Here is an 18,634-nt window from a genome sequence, read left to right on the forward strand (position 1 = left end):
AGGAGGTTTAAATGTATATTTCTAAGTGGAAGGAGCCAATCTAAAAAGGCTGCATACTGTAGGAATCCAATATGTGATGTTCTGGAAAAGGTAAAACTGGAGAGACAGTGAAAGAATCAGTGGCTGCTGAGGTTAAATAAAGAGAGAAATGAATAGGCAGAGCACAGAAGATTTGGGGAGCAATGAAACTATTCTGTATGATACTATACTGGTAGATACATGGCATATATTTGCAAAAGCCCATAGAATGTACAGTACCAAGAGTGGGTCACAATGTAAAACTGTAGACTTTGGGTGATAATGATGTGTCAATGCAGGATACATTGATTGTAACACATATACCACTCTGGTCCCTGATAGTGGGGCTGGTGGGCCCACAGATTCTATGAGAGCTGTCATTTTCCTCAGTTTTACTGGGAACCTAAAATAGCTCAAAAGAAATAAAATCTGGCTGGGCCTGGTGGCACACGCCCTTAATCCCAGCAGCTCCAGAGGTTAAGTCAGGCGAATTGTGAGTTCAGAGCCAGCCTTAGCAACTTGGTGAGGCCTTAGGAACTCAGTGAGACCCTACCTCTAAATAAAATAGAAAAAAGAGCTGGGGATGTGGCTTAGTGGTTAAATGCCCTGGGTTCAATCCTCAGTGAAAAAACAAAAAAACAAAAAAACAAAAAAAAAAAAAAAAAAGAAATAGTCTATTAAGGAAAGAAAAGAAAATACAGGTAATTTTTTATTTATTTTTTTTGCGGTGCTGGGGATCAAACCCAGGGCCTCGTGCTTGCAAGGCAAGCACTCTACCCACTGAGCTATCTCCCCAGCCCTTGTTTTTGTTTTTATAAAAGCTTCCTCCTTTGGAGTTTCTCTGATGTTTCTTCATAACTAAATTCCAATTAAGCTCTTCTGGTTGGAATATCACAGGAAATAATGTTGCATCTTGCTCAGATATCACATCAGAGGAACACGATACTGGCCCTTTATCTGTCATGTTAGTTTAGCCACTTTGTTAAGATGTTGTCCACTTTTTCCACTTCTTTTTTTTTTTTTTTTTTTTTTTACGGTGCTGGGGATTGAACCCAGGGCCTTGTGCTTGGAAGGCAAGCAACCTACCAACTGAGCTATATCCCCAGCCCTCATTTTTTATTTTGTAATTGCAAGTGTTTGTGATAAATTCTGCAGCATGGTTCTTAATAGCAGAAACTTGTTCATATACAGAATTATTTTTCAACGTGTGTGTGCACATAGGGAAGTATTTTACAGCAATGGGAAGTGAAAGGATGACAGCTATACATAACGAAATACAAATAACACATGGGGTAAAACTCGAAGGAAAAAGAAATGATAAACAGGAACTTTGTTTGTAAGGCTGGAGATTAAACCTAGGGCCTTGCACATACTATGTAAATGCACTACCATTGAGCAACACCCCCAACCCTCCAGACCCCTCACCCCCCCACTGCAATAATCGGAAACTTTGGATAGTGGTTTCCTATTAAGTTAGGAGGAGGAAGGACATGCTATTGGGAGAGTTCAGGTGAGGGGATGGAGTGAGTATAAGGATGCTCATTGCATCATTATTTTTATATATATATTTACAAATATTATTTCATGTTTTATATTTAATGCTATTTTTAAAATAATGTTTGGAAAAAGAAAAATTTGCACTGGGCACAGTAGGAGATGCCCCTAATTCCAGCTACTCAGGAGGCTAAGGTAGGAGGATCACCAAGTTCAAGGTCAGCGTCAGAAAGACCTTTAGCTTAGTTCAAGGTCAACTTAGCAAGACCCTGTCTCAAAAGAATTTCAAAAGAGCTGGGAATGTATGTAGCTCAATGGTAGCATGCCACTGGGTTCAATCCCCAGTACTGCAAAGAAAAGAAGGAAGGAAAGAAAGAAAGAGAGGGAGAGGAAAGAAGGAAGACAGGGAAGAAAGAGAGCATGGGAGGGAGAGAGGAAGAAAGGAAAGAAGATTGCCATAGTGATTTGAAGAAAAAACAAGTGAATGGGATGGGGTAGGGGAAGACACGAGGAGACTTCTGAGGAGAGTCCTGAAGTGGGGAAGGGAGCCTGTGGAAAGAGCTGAGCTAGGAGCGGATCTGGAATGTTTATGTGGCCCCCTGGAGACTTTTTCCCTGTGAATCCAAGTGGCCATCTTGCTTGGCACTTGAGATCCTTCATGTGTGGAGAATATGAAAAGGCTAATACCCCAAGTCAGAGAGACACACACAGGCAAGAAAATCAGTCTCACTAGCAAAGAGACTTAGTGGTTGAGCACCTGCTGGGTTCAATCCCTGGTACCAATAAATAAGTAAATAAGGCTGGGGATGTAGCTCAGTTGTAGAGTGCCCCTGGGTTCATTCCCCCGTATGGGGCGGGGGGAGCTTATTAATCAATTCTGTCTGTCTACAAAGTGTTACTTGCCATCCAGTGTGACTCAGAAAGATGAATAAGTGAAGCAGCATGCACCCTGAAGGTTAACCATCCTCTGGGATGCCAAACACAAAGTGCAAACCACTTTAAGATACACAAAGAGCTGAGTACAGTGGCAACAAGCCTGTAATTCCAACAACTTAGGAGGCTGAGTCAGGAGGATTGCAAGTTCAAGACCACCTCAGCAATTTAGTGAGACCCTGTCTCTTAAAAAAATTTTGAAAATAAAAAAAGAGGGGGGTTGGGGTTTTGGTTCAGTAGTAGAGTGCTCTCCTAGAGTGCATGAGGTCCCTGATTCAATCCTTAGCATCATAAAGTAAGGGTATTGTGTCCACCTACAACTAAAATAAAATATTTATATTAAAAAAAAAAAACTGGGATGTAGCTCAGTGGCAAGGTACCCTTGGTTCAATCCCTAGTACACATGTATACACACATATAATATACAACAATGACAAAAATCCTCATCTAAGAGATAGAGAACTTGAATATTTGGTTGTGGTTCATTACGAGAGTGCTTCAAATTCCTGCCTTCCCTTTTCCACCTCTTCCCCTTTGCAAATTAACTTTGCGGTTTCTCCATCAAGAGGAGTCAGGTTCTCCAACTTTTAATATGGGTTTGGCTATGTGATTTGCGGGGACCAATCAGACAGAAAAGATTCCACTGTGCGCTGGGCCTAGTTCTCTCTCATGGTATTGGCATGCTCTCTTCATGTGATTGAGGTTACGCTGGGCTGCAGAAGGATGACACATGTCACTCAAATGTCTTTCCTTCATTCCTGCCACCTGTCAAAACATGTGAGTGAAGCTGTCATACATCATTCAATGCCACAAGATTTCCAGCTCTCTGTAGAAGCACAGGAAGTTCAGCAGAGGCAAAACCAGAACTACTCAGGTAACCTACAGAATCATGAACTAAATAAATGATTGCTGTTGGCCTCTAAGTTTTGGGGTCATCTGGTACATAGCAGAGCTAATGGATGTATTGATTCAAACTTCAACAAGAATAACCTCTTTTTTTTCTTCTCCTCTGGCCCCCTCTATTGTCCTTGAAGTCAGCTGGCTCAACATGGTGGGACTGATGGGGAGACACAGTCATATGTGCTCTCTGGCCTCTACCCAAATGTCATCTGGCCCTGGTTGGTAACCATCAAGGAGTCATCTCTTATTATCCTTGGCCAAGCCTAAGTCAATCAGCTCTCTGGCATTTCCAGGCCACTCTGCTTTGACAATGGGTTTTGGGGAATCTTGGGAGTTGCTTGGATCTCAGGCTACCTCCACATATCTCAAGCCACTATGCTGGCCCCTACAAATGATGGCTTGTAGGAGGAGACATAAAAAGTACAAGAGACTGGAAGATGCCAGGAGCCCCAGCACATGCATGTAATCGCAGTTGCTCAGAAGGCAAAAGGATCACAAGTTCAAGCCTGGGCAACTTAGCAAGATGCTTTCAAAATAAAAAATAAATAAGCCAGGCATGGTATTGAACACCTGTAATCCCAGTGACTCAGGAGGCTGAGGCAGGAGGATCACAAGTTCAAAGTCAGCCTTAGCAAAGTTGAGGCACTAAGAAACTCAGTGAGAGTCTGGTTTCTAAATAAAATACAAAATAGGGCTGGGGATGTGGCTCAGTGGTCGAGTGCCCCTGAGTTCAATCCCCAGTACCCAAACAAACAAAAAACAAAATAAAAAAGGGCTGGGAATCTAGCTCAATGGTAGAGTGCCCTGGGTTCAATCCCCAGCACCACACACACACACACACACACACACACACACACAGGGAGGGAGGGGGGGAAGAAGAGAGAGAGAGAGAGAGAGAGAGAGATTGAGTGAAGGCCACTGAAGTCAGAGTATAAAGTATGAAAGAATGGTTAAATTAATTTTCTTTGAGGAAGGAACAGTGGGTATTTTTTTGTTTCATTTTGTTTTTTGTGGGTAGTTTTTTTTTTTTTTTTTTTTTGTACTAGGGAGCACTTTACCTGAGCCCTTTTTTAAAAAAATTTTTTTTTTTTTGTAGTTGTAGGTGGACAGTATGCCTTTATTTTATTTGTTTATTTTTATGTGGTGCCAAGGATCAAACCCAGAGCCTCACACATGCTAGGCAAGCACTCTGCCACTGAGCTACAGCCCCAGCCCATCCCCCAGTCCTTTTTATTTTTTATTTTGAGACAGAGTCTCACTAAGTCACTTAGGGCCTGGCTAAATTGCTGAGCCTGCCCTCTAACTTGCAATCCTCCTGCCTCAGCCTCCCAAGTGGCTGGGATTACAGGTGTACACCACCGTGCCCAGTGGAACAGCTGCCTTTTAAGTCAATAGAATTTGTAGATGGAAATGAACCCAGACAATGTTTAATATGGCTGATACTTGCCTCTGGAGCTGTCCGGTCTCATGAGACAGACCTGCCTCAGAGGGTATTTCCTCACCAGCGAAAGCTGTGTTCCTCCAGATGACTTTAATAAAAATTCTTGGACTGGGGAGATAGCTCAGTTGGTAGAGTGCTTGCCCAGCACCACAGAAAAAAAATAAATAAATAAAAAAATGAATAAGTAAATAAGTAAGTAAAGATTCTCTTTCATATCATGAATGTGTCCATTCTTTTTGGGATGAGTCATGAAACTAGGTCCTAAAAACCAAATCCAAGAGGACATCTCCCAAAACACTGGATTGGAGAAAGCTCAAGAAATGCATACAGGAAATGGTGGCTGCAAAGCGATTTCATCATGTTTAATAAATAATGATCTCTTCTAGAGCTCCTAGAAAACAGATCTTGTGATAAGAAGGAAATATTCATCCTTTTTCTGGAAGATACAATGCATGACAGTGAGGGCAAGAAGAAGAAATGAGGCAAGGAAGGATGAGAAGCAAAGGACCGGGATGTTAGATCAGCATGCAGGATATGGCTTTAGGACAACTTCAAGGATGGAGAGCCAGCTTCTTGGCAGGTATACGCATCAGACCACATGGAATGTCAGTGCAGGGTCTTCAGAGAATCTGCCATTGAAACAGTGAATCAGAGGGAGGAAGGGAGAGGAAATTTATTTGCTGGCTCTTTCCCACACTGGTCTTCCATCTCACTGTGCTTCTCCATGGGAGTTAATTTGCCTGCTTTTCTGGGCTGCACTACCTTGGACTCATTGGTAGCCATGTGGGAGACATAGTGTTTCATTCCAGTGAATCCAGAGGCATCTGGAGGAGCCACAGATCACAGATAGTTGGCTTTGGGTAGAAGATGTGCTATAGCAACAGCTGCAGTGCAGCAGGCAGCCTAGAGTTCAGGAGACAGGTGACTAGAGAATCTGAGTGTCACATAAGTTGTCTGATAACAGCAATCATAGAGGTTGTCATCAGATCAGCCCTGAAACCCTCTGACCTAGAAGTTGCAAAGGTAAATCCATCTTGTGGCCTGATGTGGGTCCTGTCAAAAATAAAGTGGACCATGGTGGGGACGGGGGGCATTGCCAATTGCAAGAACCTATTCTGCCTAGTATCTCAAAGCATAATTCTGGTCTGTTGTTACCCTATTGGATCTTGGTTTTGGTGTGGCCACACCTTCTGATCTTTGATGAGAAACTGGAGATCCAGTTTCTGTCACTTCTCCTGACTAAATGTTGACAACTACAGAAATTGAAAAAAATTTAAGATAACCAATGGACCCAGCCAGGTGTGGTGGCATACACCTGTAATCCCAGCAACTCTGGAGGCTGAGGCAGGAGGATTATGAGTTTGAAGCCAATCTCAGTTACTTATTGAGACTCTGTCTCAAAATAAAATCAAAAGTGCTGGGAGTGTGGATCTGTGGTAGATGGCCTCTGGGTTCAATCCACAGTACCATAAAATAAAATAAATAAAATAAAATAAAATACCCAATGGACCAGCATGATGTCAAATCAAATAGCTAGTTGTAACTTTTGATCTACCCAGAAAACTATGCTGATCATTCAAGGAAGAGGCAAATCACACCTGCAGATGTGGGTTATAAGAACAGAGAAGGTGGGTTAAATAACTATAGGAGACCCAGGTGAAAAAGAAACATTAGGCCTTGGGAATAGAGCAGATGTGAAAGGAAAAACAGAAAAACAGTTACCAAAGGTAGGAACCTCCAAATTTGCAGCTGAGAGACACTGGCAAACAGATGCCATGGACAGATAGAAAAATGATAGTAAAAAGATAGGAAAGAAGAATGCTGGAAGCAAAGTCATTTTCGTTTCCCCCTAAGGCAGGCCTACCTGCAGGCATTTGATGTATTCAGGTATCTCAAACTCCTGAAAAGACCAAACGGGGACAAAAGCGCCCTAAAACACATGACTGTCATATGGCTTGGCCCAGTTCCTGACATACAGCTATTGACTTTTATTAGAATCTGTGGGGAAACTTGGTTCATTATTTCACAATTTTATCACTTTTATTATTTCACAACCATACCTATCATCTAGTTGCACAACTGAACCCCAAGGGGTTAAGGGTTCAGGACTTTCTGGGTAGAAAACTTAATGATAGGGAGCAAGATAAGGGATTGCAGCACAGTAGAATGGTCCACATTTTTCTGCTGGAGATCTTGTTTTTTTGTTTTTTTTTACTTTTTACAAAGCTTTTAATTTTGATATGAGAATTCCTCTATCACCTTTACCTGATTTACCAATTATTAACATTTTACTTCAATTACTTTATCACTTGCTTTTATTGTCTACTGGTGATACATGTGCATTATGTGTGGTATATAATTTGCACATGCAGGTATAGACATGGTACTATTATTATCATCTGAGAGTAAGGTGCAGGCACTATGCTTCTTTACCCCTAAAGTATTTTAGGGTGCATGTTGTAAGAACACACAGCCACAGTAATTACTCATTGAAATTAGGAGATTTCATGTGGTTACAATGTTATTTTCTAATCCACAGTCTATACTCAAATTTTGTAATTGTCCCAATAATACTTTATAACTATCTGTTTCCTGGTCCAAGATCCAATCCAAGATCACACATCACATTTAGTTGTCACATCTTTTTAGTCGAGACCTTATATTTTTTTTAACCTTTAACATGTCATTTAATTACCCCTAAAACATATTTAAAATCATAATCATTTCAACGGTATTTTAAAAATATTAGAAATGTAAAGAACAAACATTGGAAATTGAACTTGGCTAAGTCGGAAAGTTCTGCCAAAGCCAAAAAGGAAAACAGCGCAAAGAGGTGAGATTGGTTCTTAACTTGTGTGCAGAGTTCTGTAAGGACAGAAAAACAGTGTTCATGTGTATTTTTGGCCAGCACATGTCCCTCCCCCTTGTTGTTCTTATGCTACTGTTGAAGCCTCAGTGCTTCTCAAACCAGTTTTGGTGAAGGATCGGTTTTGTGTCTTGTCATTAGTGCTCCTTTCCATCTATCAAGGACTGATTACTTTGTAAAAAATGTAATGAAAATTAATTACTAGAGAAATGAAATAATACAATACCAATTCCTGCCTACTTTTTTTCATTTTTAGATTCAACAAACTTACTTTCTTAAATTGCTACAAGTTTCTAAGAGCCTGGTCTGAATTTCTGTATTTATCTCATTGCACTGGTCCACGGATGATCCTTTGAGTAGTGCTGGTCTGTAATAGCACAAGTACCATGTTCAGTTGTGTACGTGGCTATCTTTCTTACTAGAGATGAATCCCTACATGGTGATATTGCATAATCCCTGCAGCCTGCGGCAAAGGATTTTTATCTCCTCATACTCTGCATATGCATGTGAACAGGAGCTCAAAGTAAAGGATAAGAGGAAGCATAGACTTGGAAAAGTAACTCAAACTCTAAAGTCAGCAATGTGAACCAGACATGGTGGTTCACTTCTATAATCCCAGAGACTGGGGAGGCTGAGACTGGGGGAGCAAAAGTTCAAGGTCAGCCTCAACACTTTAGCAAGACCCTGCCTGAAAATTAAAAAAAAATTTTTTTCATCTACAATACAAAGTCAATACTAAAATCTCAGAAACAAACTGTCGTCTATATTCTCTTGGCAAGCTTTTTTTAAAAATTTTTTTTAGTTGGCAATGGACCTTTATTTTATGTATTTATTTGTGTTACTGAGAATCGAACCTAGTGCCTTGCATATGCTAGGCAAACGCTCTGCCACTGGGTCACAACCCCAGCCCTCTTGGCAAGCTTTTACTATAAAGGGCCAGATAATAAGCATTTTAGGTTTGTGGGCCCAGAGGTCTTATTGCATTGACTTGTCTGGGTCATGGTAGTGTGAATAAAGCCATATACAGAGAATTCAAAGAAAACATGTTTTAATAAAAAATAAAACTTTATTTATGGATACTAACATTTAAATCTCATATTTAAAAAAATAAAAATGAATAAATCTCATATTTTAGCGGGGTATAGCCATGCATACCTGTAATTTCAGCAATTCAGGAGGCCAAAGCAGAATTGAAAGTTTGAGTCCAGTCTGGGAAAACTCAGCAAAATCCTGTTTCAAAAAAATAAAAAATAAAAAGGATTGGGTATATAGCTCAATCGTAGAGTGCTCCTGCATTCAAGTCCCAAAAATGGGCGGTGGGGGTGCGGGGGAGAATCCCATATTTTCAGTCATAAGATGATTCCTTTGATTCCTTTTGATTCCATCTAAAAATGTAAAATCCATTCTTAGCTAGTAGGCAGTTCAAAAGCAGGCAGAGGACTGAATTTCATCCTCTGCTCTTTAGTTTGCCACCTCTGCTCAAAACCTTCTCTACTGCAGTTCAGTCAAACAAATCTATTGCACATTATAACCTTGAGTCTATAGGTTGGGAAAGGTGGGAAAAGTTGAATCTGTTGTGCACTAAAAAATTTTTTTAAACTTCATTTTGCAGTCATTTCATACTAGAAAAAAGTTGAAAAAACAGTACAAAGAATCCTTTCATTGATTCCCCAAATGTTAACATTTTCCACATTTACTTACCTTTCCTGAATTCTTTTCATGCCTAGAATACCAACTCTTGAAAGCTGTTTTCTCTTTCCGCATTTTTTTTTTTAATTGGTGAGGTCAGTTGCAAAGTCCATGTCCTCTTGTTTTCTAAATACCAAGAACATTCTCTCACATAACTATAGCATTAATCAAAATCACTACAGAACTATTTAATCTTTAGATCATGGGCCATTATGGAGATGAGGGACATGATATTATCTGCTCTGCAGGCCTAATTCTTATTTCATCAGCAGTCCCACTAACATCTTGTATTTGCCAACCATCATCTCTGGTAACCCCCCACCTCCCAATTACCCAGTGAATTTGATATCATTGTGTCTATTTTACCAATGAAGAAACTACAGCTCGGAGAGATTATGCAACTTGCCCACCGTCAGGCATATGGTACTGTGCCTGTCCTGGAGTACTTCCTCTTTTGTGGGGGATGTAGGGAAGGAGTAGTGGGAACTGAACCCAGGAGTGCTTTACCACTAAGCTACATTCCGAGTCTTTTTAAAAATTACTTTTATTTATTTATTTGTCTTTGCAGTGCTTTCTACCGCTGAGCTACACCCCCATCTCTATTCCCAATCTTTTTTATTTTTTATTTTGAGGCAGGGTCACACCAAGTTTCTCAGTTTGGCCTTGAAGTTTTGATCCTCCTGCCTCAGCCTCCAAAGTAGCTGAGATTACAGAGGTATGCCACCTTTCCCAGCAAACTCTTGCTCTTCAGTACTGGTCGAGAATTGCAGAGTTTAGAAAGGACTTCACAGCGCAAGGAGAGGAAGTTGGTGTTCCATGCATGAAAAGAACATGGAAAGGAAAATCAGTGACTGATCCTGTCTTGGTCTCTCAAGGAAATGTTCAGTGGGAGAGGGAATGAACAAGTGGTGTTCTGGGTATGTTGTTATACAATATAAAAAGGTTTTTTGGAACACCAAGAGATAAGCTAAGATTACTATTTTGACTTGTTAAAAAATAAAAAGATAAAAAGTAACTCTTTACTTATTAAAAAAAAAAAACCACCTAGATACAAAAAACAACACAATACATGATAGAATGAGTTACAGGGTGATGAGGTCCAGCAAGGGCAGGACAAAATGGGAAGGCCAAATTTGAGACCTAGTTGAGAAGAGAACTCAGAGGAACCTAACTAAAATCTGGTCAGGGAGAGAATCTGTCAATAACATAATTTAACCACACGTTTGTTTTTCAAAACAATAAGTTAACAAAATAAAAGACAATGACACCTAAAGGACTGAATTTTATGTTGTGTAAGTTTTAACTTAATAAACTGGTAAAATTTAAATACATATACTTCAAAGCAATATCCCTAAAGGTTTCTTCCCATAATTTTTTTTTTGGGGGGGTAGTTACTGGGGATTGAACTCAGGGGTACTCGACCACTGAACCACATCCCCAACCCTATTTTGTATTTTATTTAGAGACAGGGTCTCACTGAGTTGCTTAGCATCTCACTTTTGCTGATGCTGACTTTGAACTTGTGATCCTCCTGCTTCAGCCCCTGGAGCAGCTGGGATTACAGGCGTGTGCCACCATAAATTTTGATTTAAGTTGAAACTTGTGCAGTAAAAGGACAGTGGGATTTTCAAAGAGTGCAGGAAACAAACCAGGGAAAAGAGGGTAACTTTGCATTAAAATCCGGAAGTTATCTGAGGCCCGGGACAAGTTAATTTACACCGAAAGCCTTCGTTTTCCCAAATGTCAAAATAGTGCTATTTCATGCCCATTTGACAGATCTGCCTACAATACAGAGATGTCAAGAGGAACAAAAGCAAAACTGAAAGGTAGGAGGCATTGCTGCTCTCATCACTCAAAACTCCATGATGAAATAAACTGCAGACCCAAGGTTTTGGAGGTTGGCATTCGAATTGATTTTGCCAGTTGAATCACACTCCTAAATTAATCAGTAACCTAGAGCAATGGTTCTCAAACATTAGCATGCACCGGAATAAGTTGGAGGATTTGTAAAATTAGAGATAGCTGGGCTTCATCCCTCCAGTTTCTGATTCAGGATTTCTGGAGTGGGGCTCCAGAATCTGCGTTTCTAATAAGTTCCAGGTGATGTCGGTTGGACCATGGACCACCCTTTGAGAACCCGTGCTTTAGAGTTTTATAAGGATAAGTCTATGTAGCGCATTTAGGTTTAGCTGTTATCAATTTCCCCCTTTAGTTCTCTCCAAGCAAACAGGGTCAAAGGAGACCTCTTGTCACTGTCCAACTCCCGGGAGCGTTATCAAGCTGCTGACAGTAGGGCCTCCGGATAGTCATTCCAAAGGGTTCTCCCTTGGGCAGTCGCTGGTAAAAACCAGATAACCCTGCGCTGGAATCACGCGGAGGCGCGTGGCGGGTGTTCTCCCCTGCACCTCACCCTCCCCGCTCGGCTACCTCCGGGTGGAGCCGGGGGCGGAGCAGGCGAGGGGGCGGCGCCAGGCTGCGGGTCCTCAGCCTGGAAAGGCCGAGCGGCTGGCCTCGGCGCCGACTGCGGAGCAGAGAGGTTGGAGGGGTGGTCATGATCAGCGCCCTGGTTCGCATCCTCTCTTTGCTGCTGGCGCCGCTGCTGCTGGGTTCTGCGCACGGCTTGCGCGTAAGTCTGCGGGACTCCAGCGCAGGGACGCATGCTAGGGGCAGGCTGATGGGAAGCCAGACTGAGGCCGTGGTCACCCAAGGTCCTGGCAAAGCCGGGAGCCTGAGACCCCAGAGTGTCTGAACAGGCAGGCAACCGACGGAGCGCAGGCAGTGGACTGGCCTTCCTGTCGGGGGCGGGCCGGGCAGATCGGGCGGGGCGCGCGTCCTTCCCGGTAGCTGGGTCGCTTGTGTGTTCCGCTCTGACCGCTCCTTTCGCACGAACCTACTTCCCCATTTGTGTGACGAGATGGGGAGATGAGGTGCGCCTAGACCTTTTCAATTTCGGTTTCCTGGGAGAGGGATTCCAAGTCGCGCGGGTTATTGGAGGGCTCGGTGGGCGCTGGCTTGGTGCGCCCTCCCTTGCCTAGTTCTGTGCTCTGCGGAGCGCTCCGGAAGGAGAAAAATGGGGTCAGGGGAGGCCCCCCTCGAAGGGAACCTTGTAATGTTTTTCTTGAGGGTGATCTTCCTTTCAAACATCTCGTCTCCTTGTCAGTCCCTGCCGCCTGCTGTTGGGCTTGGTGTTTCATCGCGTTCGTGGGACCCTTTTCCTTTAGGGTTTCGTAGTCCAGCCTGAGGGTGGGAAGAGGCAGGCTGCAGGTGAGCACCAGTGTTGACCGGTCGTGGTCAGGCGGGCTGGTGAGGCGTGGGGGCGTGCACCTGGGGAGCTCTGCGTCACCTCTGCGGAGAGAGGGGGAGTAGTTTGGAACGCAGCGATTACCCCACTGCACGTTCAACGAATCAACTTCGCTTCGGTTCCTCCAGAGTGAATTGAGTCTGGGGCACATTTTAAGTACAGGTTGGTGGGATTTGAACACTTTGTCTCGTGAGTACCACCCTTTGGTAAAAGGCTATCAGTACGCACCCAGGACAGAGAAAAGTCAAACATTTATCTAAAACCAAGATTGAAACTGTGAAGTATTTGGAAAACAGGTGCAGAGAATGTTTTCATTTTGAAAAGGTTATCTCAAATTGGGTATTTGCAGCTGCTGCTCCCTCTCCACCTGTCCGTGGTTCTCCCGCCCTCTTTTTTTTTTTTTTTTTTTAAACAATGTTTTCATAGTTGGAAAGTCTGGAGGAACTCTGGGGTTGGAGCTACCTAACGAGGAGATGCTGTTAGAGGTGGACTTGGGGAAATAGTTCAGGGGACAGAGCTGGAGTGGGGGATGGGAGGAAGATCTTAACCAGTGTCTGAGGAGGGGTATAAGGATTCCGTGGATGAAGAACACATCTACAGAGCAGCCCTCTGGGTGATAGATCATCAGTCTCCTAAAGCATCATTAAGTGGGTGAGGTGCAGCCTGTCTGAGGCCCTCAAGGGGAGGCCAGCATCACCTCAGGAGTTCTTAGGTGTCCCTTCTGGGCTCCTGTGCCTGGATCTGAAGACTAGAGCCAGCAGGCTAGCTTTGCTTTATTGCCTTGTTTGCATTTATTTAGAACAGTGGTTCTCAAACTTCAGATGTCCTGGCAAAATTTTAAAATATCTATCAATTTCTTTTAGACGTAACAAGTCTAGTGGTTGGGGATACACAAAGCCCTGGGTTCAATCCCCAGCACCACAGGAAAAAAAAAAAAAAAAAATCTATTACAGGGTAGAGTTGCATTGTTTTACATTCTGTGTCATAATAAAGGATATTTTTGTATCTACTTCTGCATTCAGTCCATTGCCACATAACTTATCATGTAGCCTCTGGAAAACTCCACTGTACGCACATGACAGAGTGAGAATGGAAAAAGTGGTGATGGCTTAGTAGTAGTATGAAAATAGTTTTGACTAAATGGATCTTCTGAGAGGGTCTCACTGTTCCGCACTTTGAGAACTGTTGAAGTAGAATAATGTTTTTCTTACTCTAAAAGAAGTTCAAGCTTACTGTGGAGAAAGTTTAAACATACAGAACACTGTGCAAAAATAAAAACTGCCCTTTGAGTAACCATCCTGTGTGTGTGTATTTTAATAATGGTGTAGCACCTGACTGATAATTTGAATGGCTTGGATTTGAGACGGGTTGGGCAGATATAAGTGGCCTTCGGGTTTTGAATGGGGACAGGGAGACTCTAATATCCCACAAAGCTGACACCAGTTCCTGGTTGCAGGCAGATCTGACCTGGAAGCCTCGTTGGCCACTGTCCTTTCTAAGGAACTCGCCTTCCAGAGCCCGCCTGCACAGAACTGGTGGGGACTCTTCTAGGAGCAGAGAATATGGCGCTCTTCAGGCAGCTGTCCCTGGGCTCGAAGGCTGCCCTGGCTGCGGTCACTGTCTTCGTGTCCATGATCGTCTCCCGCTCCTATCTGGCAGAGAGCCTGGAGCTCAGGGCCTGGCGCTGGCTGTTTCGCCTGCAGCTTGCCCTCTTTGTCAACTCGCTCATGCTCATTGGCTCCCTCTACATCTGGCGTAGCACAGTGAGCAACCTCTGCCACTCCCCAGCGGTGGAGTCCACCTGTTTCCAGCTTTGGAAACTGGTCGTTATGGTGTTCCTGGCCCTGGCCCATTCCAGCTTCTTCACCATGCTCTTTCTGGTGGCTGAGGAGCCCTATTTCTTTTCCCTGGCGGCCTACTCCTGCCTGGGTGCTTACATCATCATGGTTTTCTTCCTCTGCATCCTCAGCGGCATGGAGCAGGCCTACCAGCTCTTGGCCTGGCGCAGTGGTAGGGTTGTGGGCAGCCTTGACAAGTCAAGGAAGCTGGTGCTCAGGCCTGCCCTGGCAGTGGTGGTGACTGCCATACTCAGCGTGGTTGGGCTTCTGAATGCTGCCCAGCCCCCGGCTGTGAAAACCGTGGAGCTGCCCATCCCTCAGCTGCCCCTCTCTATGAACAACCTCAAGATCGTGCTCCTCTCTGACATTCACTTGGGGCCCACGGTGGGCAGGACCAAGATGGAGATGTTTGTGAGGATGGTGAATGAGCTGGAACCAGATGTCACGGTGATTGTGGGTGACCTTTCTGATTCGGAAGCCTCTGTCCTGCAGACAGCCGTTGCTCCTTTGGGCCAGCTTCATTCGCGCCTTGGCACCTACTTTGTCACAGGCAATCACGAGTACTATACATCAGATGTCAGCAACTGGTTTGCGCTGCTGGAATCCCTGCGTGTCCGGCCGCTTCACAATGAGAACGTGAAGATTTCTGCCACAGGGGCCCAGCATGGTGAAGGTGAAGATTGGATCTGCTTGGCTGGAGTGGATGATATCGAAGCAGACATTCTGCACTACTCTGGCCATGGCATGGATCTCGTCAAGGCCTTGGGAGGCTGCAGCCCAGACCACACCACCATTTTGCTGGCTCACCAGCCCCTGGCTGCCAAGAGAGCCCTCCAGGCACGGCCAGATATTAACCTGATCCTTTCTGGGCACACACATGCTGGGCAAATCTTCCCCTTGAACGTGGCAGCTTACCTCCTGAACCCCTTCTTTGCCGGTCTCTACCAAGTGGCCCAGGATACATTTGTATATGTCAGCCCAGGGACAGCTTACTATGGGATACCCATGAGGCTGGGGAGCAGGGCAGAGATCACAGAGCTCATCTTGCAACGGGCTCCCTGAACCAGCCCTGCCCTGGGTGCCCCTGTTCTATCCTGCCTTGCCCTTCCCTCTCTGTCCCTCTTCAGAGTTATTTACCAGCTTTACACCTTCAGCCCCCCTGTCCAGCCCTGACGACACCTCCCTTGGTCACGAGCCTGACATGAACAGTGATTTGTAGTGGGGCTGCCTGGTAATTTCAGGCTGGTTTACGTCTTTAGATGGCTTCTTGCTTTTTGATATGCACCTGTGAGGCCACTAAGGTCCTATATAAGAGGACATGCTTCTATTTTCCAGTTGATATGAAGTGAGGTCCTCCTGCAGACCTTATAGGGATGAACCTCAATGTGGGGTTGATACCTTTAGAATGTGGAACCTGAAAGGGGTGTGTTTGCCTTTTGATGCTTTTAAACCCTCTTTAGAACTTAGATCTAGAGCCTTTCTGGGCAAGAGGTGGTATTGCTAGGTAATGTGGGACAACAGGTAAGATCGGATGCCCCTTGGATTGCTAGAGAATATTTTCTTATCCTGCTGGGTTTTGTCAGAGTTACCTTTATTGAGGGCATCAGCAAAAACTGGAACACACAGGGCCTTTCTTGTTCAGGTCTTGAGTAATGCCGTTTGTGCTCCTGGGTTGCCTGGGCTGGGGGTGTCATGGAAAAAAGAATGAGCTCTGTGGCAGGTGGTGGTGGTGGTGCTGCTTAAGAACTTGGGTGTTTTACCTCCCTTGTCTTTTATACTTGGGTGAGGTAATTGGGGACAGGTGGCTTCCCTATTTATAGATGAGGAAACTAAGGGAAAGAGGTAGGGCACCTGCAATATGACAAGGTATGCTGGAGGGATGGGGACGTAGCTTTTTGGCAGAACACTTGCCTAGTATATGCAGGGCCCTGGGATCCATCCCCAACATCATAGAAAACAAAGACGTGTTGGAGAACTTGGGGCTAGAAGCCAGGTCTGCCTCCCACTGAAAGTTCTTTCCACTGTCTGATGGTTAAGTAGCTTTATTATTATAGTAAAGTACAGGGTCTCTTGCAGTTAACTGCAAAAAGAGGATGAACTAGAACTTGATGTTCCTTCAAAGTTATTTGCTGAAGTCGGACTTCAGTTTACCCACAACTACATGGAGCGGAGCCTATAAGGGAATTAGCTAGTTTCAGTGTAGGCTGAAACTAGCGTTTCAAAGTGTTACGATAGAGGAAGAGTGAGGAAACTGGAGCCCCCTACGTCTCCCCTCAGGTTGGGGTCTGACTGAGAAGTCAAGGTTCACAATCCACCCATGGGGCAGTTGAAACTTGCATGGGGTGCTCTGTGTCTCTTGCAGGGCCTTGCAGGCTTCCCCTCCTGGGCACTGGAGTTCAGGAACTGTTCTTTCTGCTGGGCAGATTCCAACCCACCTGTCTGGTCCCAGGAGAGCTGCTTTTAGACTTTGGCCACAGAATAATGGGACTGTTCCTTGCTGATCTCTAGACTCAGAAAAACAAGCAGAGGTGACTGTCCTGGAGTGATCCGAACTTCTTGGCCTAGACCTTGCCAGAAGAAAGAACCTTGGACCTTGGAATACCAGTAAGCCCTCCTCTTAGAAAAGGCTTGAGAAGTCTCACGACCAACTGAGCTATATCCCCAGCCCTAGTATGAACTTCTTGCTGAGTATTGAGGACTTGGGACTGAGAGTCTGACGGGGAACACAGACACCCTCTATGACTGAAGCATTATAGGATCTGTGATGTAACCTCACAGAACTGTGGCTTCCACTGACCCTCAAATGGGAATAATGACTGTACCAATCTCAAAATTGTTTTGTCAGGGAGGGGATTAAGACGTGGTACATGAGTTCCGTGTGGCAGAGTGCACACAGCACTGTTATGTGAATTTTTCAACAACATATGGGGGTTTGTTAAGGAACTATGCGGGGCACAGGTGCCTTGAAATTACCCAGAGAATTTCTAGAGCAGCTGATCCTGGGGAATGTGGGCAAACAGCATACCACCTGTTGTCAGGGCCTGGTGAGATGTCACAGCAGCAGCTTACGGGAAGTCACCTTGTCCCCATGTTCCAGTCTCCTTGTGTATGTTCTGCTTGGTGGATGGAGTGTCTTCACTTTTTCTTTGTTCTCCTGGATCTTCTGTGTTCTCCAGACTCTGTCCCTTCTTGTTCCTAGGCAGCCAAGACATTGAAAGTGAACCATCCAGTCAAGTTTAAGAAACGTCTTTGAGTTGAAACTAATGGTTTTCTTATCCCCCCGCCGCCATGTAGAATTTCAGTGCAATGGAAGGGACCCTAGAGAACCTTTTTATTTTATTTATTTTCATACTGAGGATTTAACCCAGGGGTACTTTACTACTGAGCTACATTCTCAGTTTCCTCCCTGCTTTTTAAATTTTTATTTTGAGACAGTGTCTTTCTAAGTTGCTTAGGTCCTCAATAAATTGCTGAGACTGGTCTTGAATTTAGGATGCTCCTGTCTTAGCCTCCCAAATTGCTGGGATTATAGGCATGTACCACTGCACCTGGCTGGAGAATTTTTGTTTGTTTTTTATATCGGAAATCAAACTGGGGATTGAACCCACTGAGCCACATCCACGGCCCTTTTTTATATTTTATTTAGAGACAGGGCCTTGCTAAGTTGTTCAGGCCTCACTCAATTGCTGAGGTTGGCTTTGAACTAGCAATCTTCCTGCCTCAGCCTCCTGAGCCACCGGGATTATAGGCGAACACCACCACTCTGGCTGGAGAATTTTTTATTTATTTTATTTTATTTTTTTAAATTTTTTGCAGATGGTGGAATTCTATGAGGGGGCATAGCTCAGCACCCAGTTCCCTTCCAGGGTACCACTGCCAGACCTGCCACGCCTCCGACTGCTCTTCCAAATGCACTCGCTTTCCCCTGTGACCCAGCCTCAATTGGGGAATCATTCTTTTTTTTTTTTTTAATTTTTAATTTTTATTTTTTGTAGTTGTAGATGGACAGCATGCCTTTACTTTGTTTATTTTTATGTGGTGCTGAGGATGGAGCCCAGTGCCTCACCCATGCTAGGCCAGCACTCTTACCACTGAGCTACAGCTCCAGCCCTGGGGGAATCATTCTTACTGCCTTTTCAGTGCCCCTTTGTTTG

At 44.3% G+C, this 18,634-nt stretch overlaps 2 protein-coding genes across 2 annotated transcripts in view; both read left to right on the forward strand.

Annotated features, from left to right (window-relative positions):
• Window positions 1–11,799: 11,799 nt before the first annotated feature.
• Window positions 11,800–18,634, forward strand: part of Glb1 (galactosidase beta 1) — a 100,252-nt gene continuing 93,417 nt past the window's right edge. The window contains exon 1 of the mRNA XM_047531791.1: window positions 11,800–11,967. Coding sequence (XP_047387747.1) covers window positions 11,893–11,967 — 75 coding nt within the window. The 5' untranslated portion in view covers window positions 11,800–11,892. The remainder of the gene's footprint in view (window positions 11,968–18,634) is intronic.
• Window positions 12,207–15,542, forward strand: Tmppe (transmembrane protein with metallophosphoesterase domain). Its single transcript, XM_047531792.1, has 2 exons — window positions 12,207–12,268; window positions 14,099–15,542. Exon 2 carries the CDS (start codon window positions 14,205–14,207, stop codon window positions 15,540–15,542), a length of 1,338 nt encoding a protein of 445 aa, XP_047387748.1. The 5' UTR covers window positions 12,207–12,268; window positions 14,099–14,204.

The sequence above is a fragment of the Sciurus carolinensis genome, chromosome 17, assembly GCF_902686445.1.
Source record: "Sciurus carolinensis chromosome 17, mSciCar1.2, whole genome shotgun sequence".
NCBI lineage: Eukaryota > Metazoa > Chordata > Mammalia > Rodentia > Sciuridae > Sciurus > Sciurus carolinensis.